Source organism: Pristis pectinata, chromosome 11, assembly GCF_009764475.1.
Source record: "Pristis pectinata isolate sPriPec2 chromosome 11, sPriPec2.1.pri, whole genome shotgun sequence".
Taxonomy (NCBI): Eukaryota; Metazoa; Chordata; class Chondrichthyes; order Rhinopristiformes; family Pristidae; genus Pristis; species Pristis pectinata.
Window position 1 is genome coordinate 10,086,486 of NC_067415.1, and position 18,465 is coordinate 10,104,950.

Consider the following 18,465-nt stretch of genomic DNA (forward strand, 5'->3'; position numbering starts at 1 on the left):
GTGTACATGCACCTGTCTACATCAATGGTGCTGAGGTCGAGAGGGTTGAGAGCTTCAAGTTCCTGGGAGTGAACATCACCAACAACCTGCCCTGGTCAAATCACATAGAAGCCACGGCCAAGAAAGCTCACCAGCACCTCTACTTCCTTAGGAGGCCAAAGAAATTTGGTTTGCCCCCTTTGACTCTCACCAACTTTTACCGATGCACCATAGAAAGCATCCTATCTGGATGTATCACAGCTTGGTACGGCAACTGCTCCGCCAGGACCGCAAGTAACTGCAGAGAGTTGTGGACACAGCCCAGCACATCATGGACACCAGCCTCCCCTCCTTGGACTATCTTTACCTCTCGTCGGCTTGGTGAAGCAGCCAGCATAATCAAAGACCCCACCCACCCGGGACATTCTCTCTTCTTCCATCAGGTAGAAGATACAGGAGCCTGAGGGCATGTACCACCAGACTTAAGGACAGCTTCTACCCCACTGTGATAAGACTATTGAATGGTTCCCTTATACAATGAGATGGACTATGACCTCACAATCTACCTTGTTGTGACCTTGCACCTTATTGCACTGCACTTTCTCTGTAGCTGTGACACTTTACTCTGTACTGTTATTGTCTTGACCTGTACTGCCTCAGTGCACTCTGTACTAACTCAATGTAACTGCACTGTGTAATGAATTGACCTGTACGATCGGTTTGTAAGACAAGTTTTTCCACTGTACCTCGGTACAAGTTACAATATATAAACCAATACCAATACCACGACCTTCAGGGGCAATTAGGAATGGGCAATTAAATGTTGGCTCAGCCTGTGAAGCCCACATCCCTTGAAATGAATAATGATAAAAAAGGGAAGGTAAGCTGTTAATTCACAGACCATAAAAATAAAAAGACATGGTATTTTTCGTGTCATTAATCAACTCATGTTCATTATGCACAATGCTAAATTAATGCACTAGTTGCACGCAAAAATGGACAAAAATTTCACCGGGTTTTAAAGAAAGTCTTGTCCAATGTCACATCATGCTTGCCACCCTGAGGCGGACCCTCCTCAGCGCACATTAATCACAAGGCACAGGATCTAGATGTGCAGATGTACACAGCCTGACGTGCAGTGGAATCTATTGCAGGTAACAGCTGCCAACACCTGGTGCATGTGCCTGTGCACTCAGACTGATGGGTTAAGACTGGGAGCCAAAGACACAAGACTAAATGAGAGTTACTCAGAGCAGAGGGAGGGAGAAACTTGTAGGCTAGGGAACTTTTCCCCCCCCAATTGTTATGGCAGGATTCAGAGTCCATAAGTAATAACAGTAGACCATTCAGCCCCTCAAGCCCACTCTACATTCAATACTTGCCTTCTTAATTGCCTGCTGCATGACAGATTTTAAATGACTTGTGTATAATGATACCCATCTCCTTTTGAATATCAATCTCTCACCATTTCAAAGTACTCAGCACTTTTTTTTCCTGCCATATTTGGTAACCTCATCTTACCACATTGTACTCCAAGCATTTAGATGTCCACAGCTAAATGAAGCCCCTTTGCATCATCAAACCTGCTCACATTCCCATTTAGTTCTGTGCCATTGGCAAACAGGTCACGTCAGCCAAATCATCGATATAAATTATGAATACCGGCCGTCCCTGGATAACGAACAGGTTCAGTTTTCACAGACGTCCACAAGTCGATTTGTTCAACAAGTTGGAAAATACACAAACCGTGCCTCCACAGTATTATATTGAATGGAATCAAAAGCACAAAAGACAGACCAATTGGAGGAGCAGAGACAGAGAGACACAGGGACAGAGGTGAAACTAGTTCTGCCGTGCAGTGGATGAACGCACATTGGACATTTGAATTTAATGTTATGGGAGCTTGTTCATATCCATGGATGTTCTCAAGTCGGGTGTTAATAACCTGGGGCTGACCTGCAGTTGTAGCTTAAGCAAGGATACTGGCTATAAACCACTAGTTACAGCCTGCTAACCTTGGAAGTACCCAGTTATTCCTTTTCTTTAATTTCTACCCATTGACTGACTCATTCAATGCAAGTACATTACCCTAATTCTACGTTTAATACTGTATAGCACTTCATCGAAAGCTTCCCAAAGCTCCAAATACACCACATCCAATGGCTCTGCTTCATCAATTCTACTAATCACATCCTCAAAAGAGCTTCAATTGATTAGTCAAACATCACCTAAGCATGCATTTATGCTGATTCTGCTCAATCAACATATTATTAACTGTTTTAATAACACGTCCTTTATTATAGAATCCAACATTTTACTAATTACAAATGTTAACCTAACAGAATATGAAACGTTGCCAGAACTCGAGGGCCTGAGTTGCAGGGAAAGGTTGGGCAGGCTAGGACTTGATTCATTGGAGAGTAGGAGATGGAGGGGTGACCTTATAGGAGGTGTATAAAATCACGAGGGGCAGAGTGAACGCATAGTCTTTTTCCCAGGGAAAGGGAATCAAAAAGTAGAGGGCACAGGTTTATGGTGAGAGGAGAAAAGATTTAAAAAGGACCCAAGGGTCAACTTCTTCATGCAGAGGGTGGTCAGTATATGGAATGAGCTGCCAGAGGAAGTGGATGAGGCGGGTACAATAACAACATTTGAAAGAGACTTGGACAGGTGCATGGATAGGAAAGGTTTAGGAGGGATATGGGCTAAACACAGGCAAATGGGACTAGCTTAGATGGGTATCTTGGTCGGCATGGACGAGTTGGGCCGAAGGGCCTGTTTCCATGCTGTATTGCTCTATGACTCTAATACAGGAAACAGGAGCAAGAATAAACTAATCCACCCCTCAAGCCTCCTCTGCCAGTCACTAAGATCACGGTTGATCCAATCCAAAGGGCAGTATGATGGTGCAGCAGTTACAGCTGCTGCCTTACAGGTCCAATGACTCAGGTTCAATCCCGATCTCAGGTTGTGTGTGTGTGTGTGCGTGCGCGTGTATGTGTGCGTGCGTGCGCACATTCCCCCTGTGACTACATTAGTTTCTTCCAGGTGCTCTGGTTTCCTCCCACATCCCAAAACCTTGCTGGTGGATCAATTGGCATCTGTAAATCACCACTTGGAGCAGGTGAATGGCAAAAAAGAATCAAGAGGGGAGATGTTGGGCAGCAGTGAGAAAATAGGGGCTACAGAAAAATAGAGGGCAAATGGAACCTAAAATATTGCTTCCCTGGGATCCAGCATGGATGGATAAGTTGAATAGCCCCTTCTGCGTCATTATCAGACATAGCCCCAACATCTTCCATTCTGTCCCACCACCCAACTCCCCCGTTCATCCTGTGAACAAAAACACCCAACTGGTCACACTAAACACACTATATAATCACGCCATTGCTTAGTAGTCAACCTCCTAAGCAACTTCAATGGAATAAATTCCCAATCACAACCCACTGGCACTACGATTTGGTACCACCAATCAGGAATACATTTCTGGGCAAGTGCATTTACACCAGCCTTAAAAGGCACTGAGATTGAAGAACTGCACACGTCAAGAACATACATTCTATTCAAAACACAGACCCAGGAAAAGCCTGGTGTCTAAATTTATATTATGGGGTGTACGAGGCACTCCAAGGCCATCTTTTATTGCCTTCTGATGAAAAAAAAAATCCCATAACAGAGGAGCTGACATTAGTCTGTGCGAGAAAATCTCTTAAAGGCAAAACCCTTAATTGGTTTTTGGAACTTATCAAGGCAGCAAAGCGTCTTTCCAGCTTACCAGTTGATGAGTTTCCCGTTTCTCTCCATTCTCCTGTGCTAACAGTGGCAAAATGAAAGTGGTATAAATGTCCCACCATGTGTTCAAGAAGCTTATAAACACGGAGTCCAAGGGTGACATATTCTCCTGTACAACACTCTTCGTCTCCACACTGTACTTATGATGCCATGGTTTCATCGGCCCCAAAAAGTGAACCACTTTAACAGATGCACCAAACCTAAGAGAGGTTGCATTGGAAAAAGAAAACAAAGTTTTGAAATGTTTTACCTTTGGGTAAAGCACCACAGGATGTTATGGTGGACTGCAAAAGATAAGACGCACCTTGTCAAAAATAAAACTGGTTGGAAATACTCAGCCGGTCAGACATCAAAAGTGGGTAGAGAAACAAAAAGGTAACATTTCAGGTAGACATTTTCAGTTGATTTCCAAATGGAACAGCATTTTTGTGGGGGGAAGAGTTTCTGATTTCTACTAACATGTCAAGGAGGTCTTCCCGACATCGCCCCCGAATGTTCTGGCTCCTACGTTAAGGCTATTTACCCTTGTCCTTGTCGGATCCGGTTATTTTCAAATCCACAGCTTCTTTCAGGAGTCCAGGAATGAGTTGACAACAACTTGGTGCTTCACAAAGTTTTATTGGAAAAGTTTAAAACAAAGGAATCATCACAGAGCACACGGCACTAGCTTTACTACTAGGAGATGAGCCGAGACAAAAGGAACTAAAATGAGCTAGGCTTGGGTGGGGGGTGGGGAGCAAGACAGATTAACAAAAAAAAAACACCACCTTTTATACCTGAGATAAGAGGTACTGCTTAGTTAAAAATAGTCCAATCAAGAAACCTATTAGATACCTATGGCAAAATCAACCAATGAGAAACCACATTCACCTGATGGATGAACCAATAAGCTAAGAAGCAACCATTCCTTGTGCAGCCACTTGAGGTGTATTAAACACTATACATGTTAAACAAACTACTTAAAACAGTCCAATCCAACATCCTGGTCCACCAACCAGAGCTGTGAGACAGCAGCTGTGCTGTACTGTTCTTTGATTCTGTAAAGTGACCATGCATGCACAAGCTTAACTGTTTTGCATGTATTCTATCTCAAAGGGCCTGGCTAGGACTTTATCCATTAGAACGTAGGAGACTGAGGGGTGATCTTATAGAGGTGTATAAAATCATGAGTGGTGTACACAGTCTTTTTCCCAGGGAAGGGGAACTAAAAACTAGAGGCCATAGGTTTAAGGTGAGAAGGGAAAGATTTAAATGAAACCAGAGGGGAAACTTCTTCATGCAGAGGGTGGCATATATATGCAATGAGACACTAGAGAAAGTTAAGACAGGTACAATAACAACATTCAAAACACCTTTGGATAAATAAATGGATAAGGAGGGGTTTCGAGGGATATGGTCCAAACACAGGCAAATGGGACTAGCTTGGTGGACACCATGGTTGGCATGGATGAGTTGGGCTGAAGGGCCTGTTTCTGTGCTCTACGGCTCTATCACAGAAAACAAAACGAGTTAACTTATACTGGGAGTTAACAAAATGCTAATATTAAACACAGTGGCACAGCTTGTAGAGTTTGTGCCTCTCAGCGCCAGAGACCCAGGTTCAATCCCGACCTCATGCACAAGTTTGCATGTTCTCCCTGCGACTGCGTACACTTCCTCAGGGTGCTCCAGTTTCCTCCCACATTCCAATGATGTGCAGGTTGGCAGGTTAATTGACCACTGTACATTGCACCTAGCATTTAGGTGAGTGGTAGAATCTGGGGGTGGTTGATGAAAATGGGAAAGTAAAACAAAGAGGAATAGCATAGTATTAGCGTAAATGTGTGGTTGACAGTCAGCACAGACTCCGTGGGCCGAAGGGCCTTTTTCCATGCTGTCTCTCTCTATTGCTCTGAACATCGTTCAGAAGTTAACACTTCGTACTGAATATAAAGCCAGGAGGTAACAGGAGGGACTTTTCTTCTACATTCGTATTTGTTCATGGGATGTGGATATCACCGTCAATGCTGCATCCCCTGAAGATGAACAGACAGTTAAGAGTCAACCACTTCGGTAGGTCTGGAGTCAGATATAGACCAGACCAAGCAAGGATGGTAGATTCCCCTTCCTGAAGAGTAACGAATCAGTGGGTTTTTAAAAACAATATGGTAATTTCACGGCTATTAGTGAGGCCAGCTTTTTTTCCTTTTATTTCCAGACTTATTCAATTAATTAAATTTAAATTCTCCAACTACCGTGGTGGGATATAAATCGCATCAGTGGCCCAGAACTCTGGCTCAGAGTCTATATTGATTGAACCACCCTGAACGTTTTACTACTTGCAGTGCATTCAATTAATGCCTAACATCCAAGAATTAATGGCTGCAACAACAGCTTATATGCATACAGTGTCTAACGTTGTAGAACCACAGAAGGAAAAGAATAGAAGGGTCACTCAAGATGGTTGGTCAGGGTGTTTATGTCTAGCGGAGGGCGTCAAGTCAAACAAAGAATGGCTTTGTTAATATTTTATTCTAATGGAGTAAACCTACCATGAGGGATAGCACGTTGTAGCATTCTTCTTCATAGTTCTGAATCCAGTAGGATTTGGGTACTTATAAAACTGCTTTGAAGGCATCAAAGTGGTAAAACAAAAACAGCTCACATCTGACCTCATCTTACAAACTCCTTATTGTAAAAAGAATAAGTGGGTAATACTGTTAAAGCTCCAGGTCAAGTGAATGCCAAGACCAAGGAAATGGCACTGGAAGTGCAACATTTCATCAGGTCATCTTCAGTTGGTTACGAATACAACAAGTCAATAATTCCCATCAGCAACACCACACAATCTTCTCCAACGTAGATAGGGAACATCGATTCTCCAGTATGGATGGGATGGTTAGTAAGCTTGCGGACGACACAAAAATTGGTGGAGATGAGGGCAGTGGAGGTTGTCAAAGGATACAGCAGGATATAGATCAGTTACAGATATGGACGGAGAAATGGTGGATGGTGTTTAATCTGGGCAGTGAAGTGTTGCACTTTGGGAGGTCAAATGCAAGGGGAAGTATACAATTAGTAGTATGCCCCTTAACAGCATTGATGTAGAGGGGGATTTTGGGGTCCAAGTCCATAGCTCCATGGAAGTGGCAACACAAGTAGATAGAGTGGTAAAGGCCACATATGGCATGCTTGCCTTCATCATTAGGGGCACAGAGTTAAGAGTCAGGAAATCATGATGCAGCTGTTTAAAAACTTTGGTTAGGCTGCACTTGTAGCACTGTGTGCAGTTCTGATTGCCCCATTACAGGAAGGATGTGGAGACTTTGGACAGAGTGCAGAAGAAGTTAACCAGGATGCTACCTGGATTGAAGGGTAGTAGCTATGAAGAGAGGTTGGACAAAGTTGGATTGATTTTCCTCTGAAGCACTGGAAGCTGAGGGGAGACCTGACAGAAATTTATAAAATTATGAGAGGCATAGATAAGGTAGACAGTGAGAATCTTTTTCCCCAGCGTAGGAATGTCCAATACCAGAGGGAATAGCTTTGAGGTGAGAGGGATAAAGTTTAAAGGAGAAGCGTGGGGCAAGTTCCTTTTTTAAAAACAGACTGGTGGGTGCCTGGAACGTTCTGCCAGGGGCAGTGGTGGAGGCAGATCTGATAGTGGTGTTTGAGAGGCTTTTAGACAGGCACATGGATACGCAGGGAATGGAGGGATACGGATCATGTGCAGGCAGAAGGGATTAGTTTAATTTGGCATCAAATTCAGCACAGACATCATGGGCTGAAGGGCCTATGCTGTACTGTTCTATGTTCTATAACCAAGTCAGCATACTTCACACTAGAACACAAAATGACCTACACAGACAGGCAAACCAGATTCTTTGCAATTTCTAACATACAATGTGAAGCTGCACAAGACCACAGGTTGCAAACAAGGAATTTCGGCAAAAATATCATCTCATTTAAAGGAACAATGGATAGAGAAAAAAAAAGACACTTACTGTTTAAATGCAGGGAGGTAGCTATACAAGGCAATGCCAGCCAGATTGTAAATGAACGGCAGGTGTTTATGAATATCCATTGTAGACCAGTTGCTAAAAAAACTATTCAACAGGCCTTGGTCTCCCCCTAACGTCCAAAGCAAACAGAACAAAAACATGAAAACTGCTCCATTCGGAAATGAGAGCACGCAAAAAAATAAGAGCCTGCAATGACAAGCAAATGAGACTGAACTGCACCTACCATCAAAACTACCATTCTCAACTGCAAACTGTAGTAACCGATTGTAGGTTTCAATGGAAGGCTTGTAGACAAATAGCCCAGAGTTGAAGCAGTCTGGCCAGCCAGGGTCTGGGGCAGCAGAGAGCTCTTCCCTTTCAAAAAGGTCGTCTACGTTATGACACACCTGAAAAACGCCATTTAAATAGAAGTCTCTGAGATGGATGCTCCAATTTCGATGGATAAAATAGTCCAACTGTGCATTATAAATACCCTATGCATCAAGTACATTATTGTCAAATACAAGCAGTTAATCGAAGTCGTTTATCCCTTCTGCTGAGACACCGACAGAGGTCACCTCTAATGTGGTTCCCAGGATCTCACTAGCTGCACTCCCTACCACCTATGGACTCCGCAGATTAGCTTGGCTGTATTGTGTCAGAAGGAAGTCAATGATTGCAAGTCCAAGTGAATAAGATGGTACCCTGGAAGAACTGTTTGGATCTCTGCTCAGAGAGAAGGGAAAAGGGCAGCTCAAACCACATCTCTTCCCTCGCACTCCTCCAACTGCATTCAATGGCTATTTACATCTCCTTGAGACAGATCAACAAACTTCCACCCACGATGATTCAGGGAGGCCTGTTTCAGCCCAAGCACCAATAGCATTTCTGCACTTCAATCCATCCTGATGGTCACCTTTCACTGACGTCACCCTCCCCCAACTTAAAACATGCTCGACTTCTAGCTTCTTTTATTTCTGATAGGTCATCAGCTGACAACATTACGTCTGCTTCTCTCTCCACAGATGCTGCCTGACCAGCATTTTCTGTTTTTATTGCAATGTTGGAACTAATTGACGAATTATCACTTGTGGAAGCAGGTTGTTCAGTATGCATGTGTTCTTTAACTTCACTCTGGTTCTACCTTTTAAAGACTACAACTAGGTATTTTCAGTTTCCCTGTCAGTCATATCAGGACTTGGGCTTGTAGTAGGTACCAGCCATCATAACCATCGTGACAAGGTGGGAGGGGCGTTCCTAGCACCTATCCCCACTATCGATTTCCTTCAACGATAGCCATTTGGCACTCCAACAGAACCTGCAAGCCGAGCCCCATCCCATTATGATTGAGGGGCCAAAGACATTGGCAAGATCTTCAAATCAAACTGCAACCTCTCAACAACATCTACAAAGTAATCAAATAGCCGAAGTGTCAATCCCCCCAACCCCCACAATAGCCAACTGGGTCCAATCTCAGACGAAGACAAGTATTCTCGATTTCTGTATACAGAGACCACATCCGCATCGCCTCAGAGCCACTGGAAGTGAGTGACCACAGGGGAAATAGGAACAAGAAATTCTCATCCAAACTCCTTTAGAACCCAGATTTCATATCACTTACTGCATCTTTATTCATTGGGATCACTTTCCTTTTCTGGTCAACACCTGATATCCTGCATTGTAGCCTATAATCTTTCACCATGACTTCTCAGTTTCAGATCCAACAGGGAACAAATGTCTTTCCCCTCTCCCAAGGGTAAGAATTCTTCCTTGCCTCACAATCAATGAGGACGAACTTCATGCTAAGAGAGACTCACCAGAGTGTCAGCATCCATAAAGACACACTTTGAGTACTGCACGAGGCACCAGCAGTGTATTTTGGTAAACGTGGTGCCAAGTTCGGGCCTTGATAACAGGGCCAGGTGAGCAGAGTCCCCACTGTCCAGTACGTTGACTTCTATGGCCTCATCAAACAGACACTCGAGGGTACGCCTAGGTTTTGTACAAGGATAAAGCAGGTGGAGTCAATAAGCAGTGTGGCAATCAACAGAAACAAATAGTAACTTGGAAATGGTAAGAGCAAGGGCTCAAAGAGAAACCTAGAAAAGCTTCAGTGCATAACTGGGGTTAGTCAGTCATTTTAACAAAAGACACCTTCTCTTTCAACTGAGAGCTCAGCCCCTTACAGTAGGGAGGTCACTGCTTTCAACTAATCTCTTACTTGGAAGTGAAGAAAATTTGACCATTACCCTAGATTTAAAAAAAAACGGTAAATTTAATTGCCAAGTTGAACATAGAACATTACAGCACAGTACAGGTCCTTCGGCCCATGATGTTGTGCCGACATTTTATTCTGCTTTAAGGTCTATCTAACCCTTCCCTCCCATATAGCCCTCCATTTCTCTATCATTCATGTGTCTAAGAGTCTCTTAAAATGTCCCTAATGTATCTGGCCCCACAACCTCTGCCGGCAGTGCGTTCCATGCACCCACCACTCTGTGTAAAACAAAAACTTACCCCTGACATCCCCCTTATACCTTCCTCCAATCACCTTAAAATTATGCCCCCTCGAGTTAGCCACGAGGTTTATTATTGTCACATGTACCTAGCTACAGTGAAAAGAAACTTAGTTTTGCATGCCATCCATACAGATCATTTCATTATGACAGTGCACTGAGTACAAGGGAAAAGCAATAACGTAGTGCAGAATAAAGTTAGAGAAAGTGCAGTGCAGGCAGACAATAAGGTGCAAGGTCATAACAAGGTAGATTGTGAGGGCAAGAGTTCAGGTTTCCTGACACTGGGGCTATTGCATAGAGATATTTTAATAATCTGGTTTGTATGTGCAACTAGAAGTGGCTGTTTATATCACTTCAAACCAGGGTAGAATTGAACTAGGAGCCATCCACACTGAAGAGAAAGGGTCGATTACAAAGCATTTCCACTACTGCTTGGCACCTCTACACCTGGGCTATCCAATAGAAGAAATATACTAACAGAGAAATTCATGCTATGTGTTCAGAAACATTACGACTTGCCAAGACTTCTTTGATAGCACCTCCCAATCTACCTCATTATGACCTTGCATCTTATTGTCTACTTGCACTTTCTCTGTAGCTGTGACACTTTACTGTATAGTTTTACCTTGTACTACTTCGATGCACTGTGTAATGAATTGATCTGTGTGAATGGTATGCAAGACAAGTTTTTCTACTGTACCTTGGTACATGTGACAATAATATACCAATTTCAATTCCAAATTCCAATTCCAAACCAAAAAACTCCATCTAGAAGAACAAGGGGAATACCTGCATGTCACATTTCTATCCAAACCTGGAAATGTTCTGTTCTAACTCCATCTACAAGTTTGCAGATGACACCAACGTTGCAGACCGTATCTCAAACAGCAATGAGTCGGAGTACAGGAAGGAGATAGAGAGCTTAGTGGCATGGTGTCATGACAACAACCTTTCCCTCAATATCAACAAAACAAAAGAGCTGGTCATTGACTTCAGGAAAGGGGGCAGTGTACATGCACCTCTCTAAATCAATGGTGCTGAGGACGAGAGGGTTGAGAGCTTCAAGTTCCTGGGAGTGAACATCACCAATAGACTGTCCTGGTCAAATCATGTAGATGCCACGGCCAAGAAAGCTCACCAGCACCTCGACTTCCTCAGGAGGCTAAAGAAATATGGCATATCCCCTTTGACACTCACCAACTTTTATCGATGCACCACAGAAAGCATCCTATCTGGATGCATCACGGCATGGTACGGCAACTGCTCTGGCCAAGACCACAAGGAACTGCAAAGAGTTGTGGACACAGCCCAGCACGTCACGGAAACCAGCCTCCCTTCCTTGGACTCTGTCTTTACCTCTCGTTGTCTTGGTGAAGCAGCCAGCATAACCAAAGACCCCACCCACCCGGGTCATTCTCTCCCCTCTTCCATTAGGTAGAAGATACAGGAGCCTGAGGGCACATACCACCAGGCTTAAAGACAGCTTCTACCCCACTATGATAAGACTATTGAACAGTTCCCTTATACAATGAGATGGACTCTGACCTCATGATCTACCTTGTTGTGAACCTTGCACCTTATTGCACTGCACTCTCTGTAACTGTGACACTTTACTCTGTACTATTACTGTTTTTACCTGTACTACCTCAATGCAGTCTGTACTAACTCAATGTAACTGCACTGTGTAATGAATTGATCTGTATGAACGGTATGCAAGACAAGTTTTTCCACTGTACCTTGGTACAAGTGACAATAATAAACCAATGTCTTTCTGTAATTCTCAAATTGCTTAAGCTTACTACCCAATGGTAACTTAGCACAAGGTGACAGCTCACCACCACTTTCTCAAGGGCAATGAAGGCTGATCGGAGCAGCAATGCCCCCTTTCCTTCATGAATAAAAGTGCAATTAAAATGGCTAATTCTAATTGGATTGGATACCAAGGACATTTAGAGATTATAGGGAAGGGAGGAGGGAAATTGGTAAAGTGGACAAGGGTATAGGATTGGTCACAAATGTAATGAATGGCAGAGCAACATTAAGGTGTTAACACATTATAGTACAAAGTACATGGCTTGAGACTCAACCACGTGGAAGTAGAATTAACATGGATTTGGGAAATGGCAACACTTACAAGACCTTACAAAGAGGCTGGAGATAGGCTTGCAGTTTGCAAGGACTGAGATGGATATGATGGTAGATTTGTATGGGGGGGGGGGGCAGGGGGGAGGTATATACACAAAAAGTGCTGGAGGAACTCAGCAGGTCAGGCACCATCCATGGAGGGAAATAAACAGTCGACATTGAGTCAAGACCCTTCATCAGGTCTGGAAAGGAAGAGGGCAGAAGAGGAGAGGTTCTTCTGCCCTCTTCCTTTCCAGTCCCGATGAAGGGTCTCAGCCCAAAACGTCAACTGTTTATTTCCCTCCACGGATACTGCCTGACCTGCCGAGTTCCTCCAGCACCTTGTGTAATGCTCCAGATTCCAGCATCTGCAGTCTCTTACGTCTCCATTTTAGAGTTAATGGGAATGGTATATTAAAGGGATAGCAGATTGGTAGAGTATTTGTATATACAATAAGCATTCAGCAGTACCACTTTGTGAGACTTGACCAGTTTTACCCTACCAAGATGGATTCAGGAAATAAAGTATCAGAGGAAAGGTGACCGTCAACTATCTACAAGCTTTTTGTTGTCTCCACTTATCACCTCCCAGCCTCTGTCATGACCTCCACCCTTCCCTTGCCCACCTGACTCCAACTGCCAATCATCCCTCATCACCTGGATCCACCCATCACTTGCCAGCTCTTACCCCATCCTTCCCCCTCACCTCTTTATACCGGCTACCTCTCCTCTGTCCTTTCAGACCAGATGAAAGATCTCATCCCTCCACAGATGAGTCCCGACCTACCAAGTTCCTCCAGCAGCTTATTTTTTGCTCCAGATTCCAGCATTTACAGTCTCTCTCGTTTCCACCTACCTAAATTCAAACCACAATTGCAATGAAGAGGAGAGCCTGAATTACAATGATGTCCCTTCTAAAATAAGGGCACCACATCTCCCAAAAGCCAAAATGATCCAGAGGTGAAGATTGGTCTCACTTTTCTGTAGTATTTAAAACAAATAAAATGGAGCCTTACCTCATCTTGCTGGAGACTTGTGGTGTAAATAGAACCACTACCCGCCTGGTGGTCTTGTGGCATTTCAGAGATTGACAGAGCACGAGAGCACCCTTACAGTAAGCATCATTGGTAGCCAGAGTCACAAATGCTTGGTCTGTTACTACTAGAATAAAGAAACAAAGAAAGACCAGAGACAAACTAAGTACTCTTCCTTCACAGATGGCATGCAATAGGTTTTCGTAAGACAATAAGGGGAGGGGTTGTGGTGAAGTGGAACTGTCTGTACTTGCTACCTGCTCTTCAGCAGCCTTCTCCTGACATCGATATAACATATTGGTATCGGTATTATTGTCACTTGTACCGAGGTACAGTGAAAAACTTGTCTTGCATACCGATCATACAGGTCAATTCATTACACAGTGCAGTTACACTGAGTCAGTACAAAGTGCATTGATGTAGTACAGGTAAAAACAATAACAGTACAGAGTAAAGTGTCACAGCTACAGAGAAAGTGCAGTGCAATAAGGTGCAAGGTCACAACAAGGTAGATCGTGAGGTCATGTCCATCTTATCGTATAAGGGAACCGTTCAATAGTCTTATCACAGTGGGGTAGAAGCTGTCCTTGAGCCTGGCGGTACGTTGGACTCCTCATGCAAGTGTCCCCTGACTTACGCCAGGGCATTTACCCTAAATACTGCACCATGTTAGACCCAAAAGATGAAACAGTTATCAATGAATAGATCACGAAAACATATTATTCCCTTCCTTTTCCATATGGAAAAAGCTGAGTCAACTCTGGATGGTTGAAAGAAAAAATTAGATTGAATAGGACTTGACAAGTTAAACTTATTCAATCCAAAACATTTACAAAATTGAAACCATATTCGTATTGTATGTTTAACTATTGGGTTAATCATACGTTTACTTAATTTGGTAAGTGCAAAAGGGAGTGAGGCTCCTAAAATAGAAACTAATGAAAATCCGTGTACTGATTGATGCTCAAGGTGTACCCATCTGGGACACTGAATTACATCTGAATCTTGTATCCAAAAAATTAAATATCTGATAGTAATTGCCCAATAGTATAATCTAAAGTTAGGGAGGGCCATACCCCCATCCATTTTTTAGTTTTTGTAAATATTTCTTACTTAACCTTGGGTTTTTATTCTGCCAAATATATGAAAGAATTTTAGAATCAATAACGTCAAAAAAAAGATTTCGGGACAAAAGTTGGAATCGCTTGAAATAGATAAAAATTTTGGTAAAACATTCATCTTAACCGTATTAATTCGGCCTACCAATGATAAAGACAGTGGGGACCATTTAGTAAATAATTGTTTAACATGGTCAATTAAAGGCAGTAACTTAGCTTTAAATAAGACCTTTAAGTTTCTTAGTAATTTTAACACTTAAGTACATAAAATAGTCAGTTACTAATCTAAAAGGTAATTGCCTATAAATTGGGGTTTGCATATTTAATGGAAAAAGTTCACTCTTAAGATTTAATCTATAGCCAGAAAAAACACTAAACTGATCTAATAGTGATAGTACTGCGGGGATAGATTCCTCTGGATTAGAAATATAAAGTAACAGGTCATCTGCATAAAGAGATATCTTATGAATCTTCTGTCCGTGAGTAATACCACATATGTTTGAAGGATCCCGGAGTGCAATAGCCAAGTGTTCCAAAGCAATATCAAATAATAAAGGACTTAAAGGGCAACCTTGTCTAGTACCTCGAGAAAGCCTAAACAATGGGGATCTTTGATTATTTGTAAGTATTGAAGCCATAGGCGTATAATAAATCAATTTAGGGCTAAAATTAAATTTTTGACGTGTAATGAATAGATATTCCTATTCGACTCTGTTGAACACCTTTTTAAGCATCTAGTGAGACAACACATTCTGGAACTTGGGATGAAGGGGTATCTATAATATTCATTAATCTCCTAATATTATAATGTAAATAACGATTCTGAATGAATCCTGTCTGGTCTTCGGAGATAATTTGTGGAGGAACCTTTTCCAATCTAAAGGCCAATATTTTAGAAAATATTTTGGAATCTACATTTAATAAAGAAATAGGTCTATAAGATGCACATTCAGTGGGATCTTTATCCTTTTTAAGAATTAAAGAAATAGTTGCTTCGTAGAAGGACTGTGGTAGTTTACCCACTGATAGGGCATCTTTAAAAATTTTTGCTAACCAGGGAACAAGAATATGTTAGACCCAGCACATGAACAACATATCAGGTCAATGCATAAGAACAACTGCGAAGGTGCTGGATAATTTTTTTGCAAATTGAGTTCAGTTTTAAAATTATTTTAATTATCTTTGTTTTAATATTTGATATGTTAAGGACCTTGCACTTTTGTTACTCAAGGACATTTTTTTCTTCTGCAGAAAGGGATCTGTTCTGGTCACCCCCACAAGACTGCATTTAGTCACTGGGCTCCACCCACCACACAAGACCTTGCCATCAAGGATCGAGCTGGAACTCAGGAAATGGATACCATCAGTAATAGATGTTTTCAGACTAACTATGTAGGCCAGCGGCAAGCTGGCAGGAAATTCTGGGAGATCTTCAGAAAGGGAACTTGTCTCAATTCCTTTCATATATGTGCCAGTGCCAAGAAAAAAAACCTACATTTATATGTTTCCAGTTATACCTCTTGCAGTGTCTTACACCCAATCTTTTCCATCCATACAGGGTTCAAAACTCACTGCTGAAAGGGTAGTGGAGACAGAAACTTTCATTACTTTGACAAGCATTACAAGAATAGCCTGTGTAACCACAGACCAACAGAATTGGTGGTGGAACAGCATTTTCCTCAGTAGGCATGGCCTTCCTCTGGTTCATAAATTTCTAACTACTCCAAGGACCTTGGGTCCGATCCCGCCAAATTCTTCCCTTGGTTTTCCCTTTTCCTCCGTGCCTGTAAACTACTCCTAGCCTTCTTTTGAAATGGAATACAACCACATTGAGCCAACTTTAATCTTAATTTTTTTTTAAATTGCTGGGAATACGTGTCAGCTCAGGCAGTATCTATGAGGAGAGAAATACTTCAAGTCCATGACCTTTCACTACAACAGGTTTGAAAATAGTGGATAAAGCAGGAATTGAGAAAAGAACAAAGGGGAAAGTTGGTTATGGAGTGGAAGATGGGGAACATTAAATGACAAGGCAACAGAAGACTAGAGAAGATACAAGTGCAGAATAATTATCTGACTTTAACTCGGGGATTGTGAAAGGGATGCCAAAATAAAAATGATGGAAATGCCCATTATCCAAAATTGTTGAACTCAATTTGGAGTTGGGAAGGCTCAAATATCTTGCTGTTATATGCAGCTGTTCAATGAGCTGCTAGAACAGTAGGAAGTCAATGACAGGGAGACCAGATTGGGAGTGAGACAGAGAGTTAAAGTGGAGGGTGAATGGAAGCTTGTTAGGGTGGCGTCACACTTAAGGACAGAATCATGGCCTGTTGAAAATATCCTGACTGGTTGCATCATGATCTGGTACGGCAATTCAAATGTGCAAGAAGCTGCAGAGGGTAGTGAACTCAGCTCAATACATCATGGGTACATCCCTCCTCACCATCAGTAGTATCTACAGGAGGCACTACCTGAAGGCGGCAACATCAAAAGATCCCCACCATCCAGGCCATACCATCTTCTTGCAGCTTCAATCGGGCACGAGGTACAGAAGCCGGAAGTCCCACAACACCAGGTTCACAAACAACTACTTCCCTTCAACCATTCGGTCCTTGAACCAATTTGCACAACTCTAATCACTACCTCAGTAATAGCAACAGCATGACCACTTTGCACCACAATGGACTTTGTTTTTATTGTCCTAATTGTGTTCTTTCTTGTGAAAATTGTGTACGTCTAATTTATGTTTTTCTTGTGAATGCTTCTTATCTGATGCTATGTGCCTGTGATGCTGCTTTTCATTGCACCTGTGCATACATACAATAAACTTGACTTTAACTTCTAACTTCTCTTGAATTAAGCTTTACCCACATGCCACAACCAATTACTTGCCTTTCTCTTGGTCCCCTTACCCCAGCTGTATACATCTTAAAAACACCTTGAAACATGAAGCATGAAATGGCAGGAGTTCACCCAATCACTTGTGTGAGGTTTTGAAAGAACAAACCAATTCAATATCTCTTCCCTGTACGATTCTCCCCTTCAAGTCTTAACTGAAATTTATTTTCGCAAGTTATTATCAAATCTGTACTTGCCATCTTTCAATACAGAAAGTGCCTGAGGAACTCGGTGGGTCGGGCAGAATCTATGGAGGGGAGTGGACAGTGAACATTTCAGGTTGAGATCCTTCACCTGGCGTGAAAGTGGGAGGCAGCCAGTATAGAGAGGTGGAGGGAAGGGGTGGAGCAAGAGCTGGCAGGTGATGGGTGGATCCAGGTGAGGGCGGGAATGTTGTCAGAAGCTGTGAGGTGATAGGTGGAAGTGACAACGGGCTGTAGATGATAGAATCTGACAGGAGAGGATGGTGGAGCTTGGAATAAAAGGAGGGCAATGGGGAGGGAACTGGTAGGAGGAGTGTGTGTGTTTTTTCACATTCAGGCACCAACATGTCAGTCCACTGCCAGATCACGGCCACATGAAAATCTTAAGAGGAACAACACCTCGCATTCCTCCTGGGCAGTCTCCAATCTGGCAAAACGAATGTCAAATTCTCAAACTTCCAGTGACCATTCCCTTTTCCTCCTATTTGTCCTCTCCTGATCCAGTTTTGCTCTTTGCCATGTTTTCAGGTAATGCATTCCACATCACATCTCACTATGGGAAGTGATCCCACTATGTCCAGCTCTTTTGCCAAATATCTCAAACCCATGCCCTCTAGTTACTGAGGCTACCACTGTAAATAGTTTCTCTTTATTTATTCTTCAGCAAAAATCTTTATCCTTGAATCAGCTCTTTACTAGGCGAACAATCCCTGCATCTTAAATCTCTTGAACAGGAATAAATCAGGTCTTTTTCTTGCAGGCAGTGTTTAGTGCCAGCTCTTGCTCTACCAGTTCCCTTCACTTCTTTATACTGG

General features: G+C 42.6%; 1 protein-coding gene across 2 annotated transcripts in view; it reads right to left on the reverse strand.

The window, feature by feature from the left end:
* The window catches only part of gyg2 (glycogenin 2), an 83,349-nt gene that overhangs the window by 43,205 nt on the left and 21,679 nt on the right, over positions 1-18,465 (reverse strand). For both annotated transcript variants that reach the window (XM_052026156.1, XM_052026157.1), the window contains exons 2-6: positions 13,411-13,555; positions 9,569-9,743; positions 7,996-8,158; positions 7,755-7,881; positions 3,755-3,971 (exon numbers count right to left, since the gene is read on the reverse strand). In XM_052026156.1, coding sequence (XP_051882116.1) covers positions 3,755-3,971; positions 7,755-7,881; positions 7,996-8,158; positions 9,569-9,743; positions 13,411-13,555 — 827 coding nt within the window. The remainder of the gene's footprint in view (positions 1-3,754; positions 3,972-7,754; positions 7,882-7,995; positions 8,159-9,568; positions 9,744-13,410; positions 13,556-18,465) is intronic.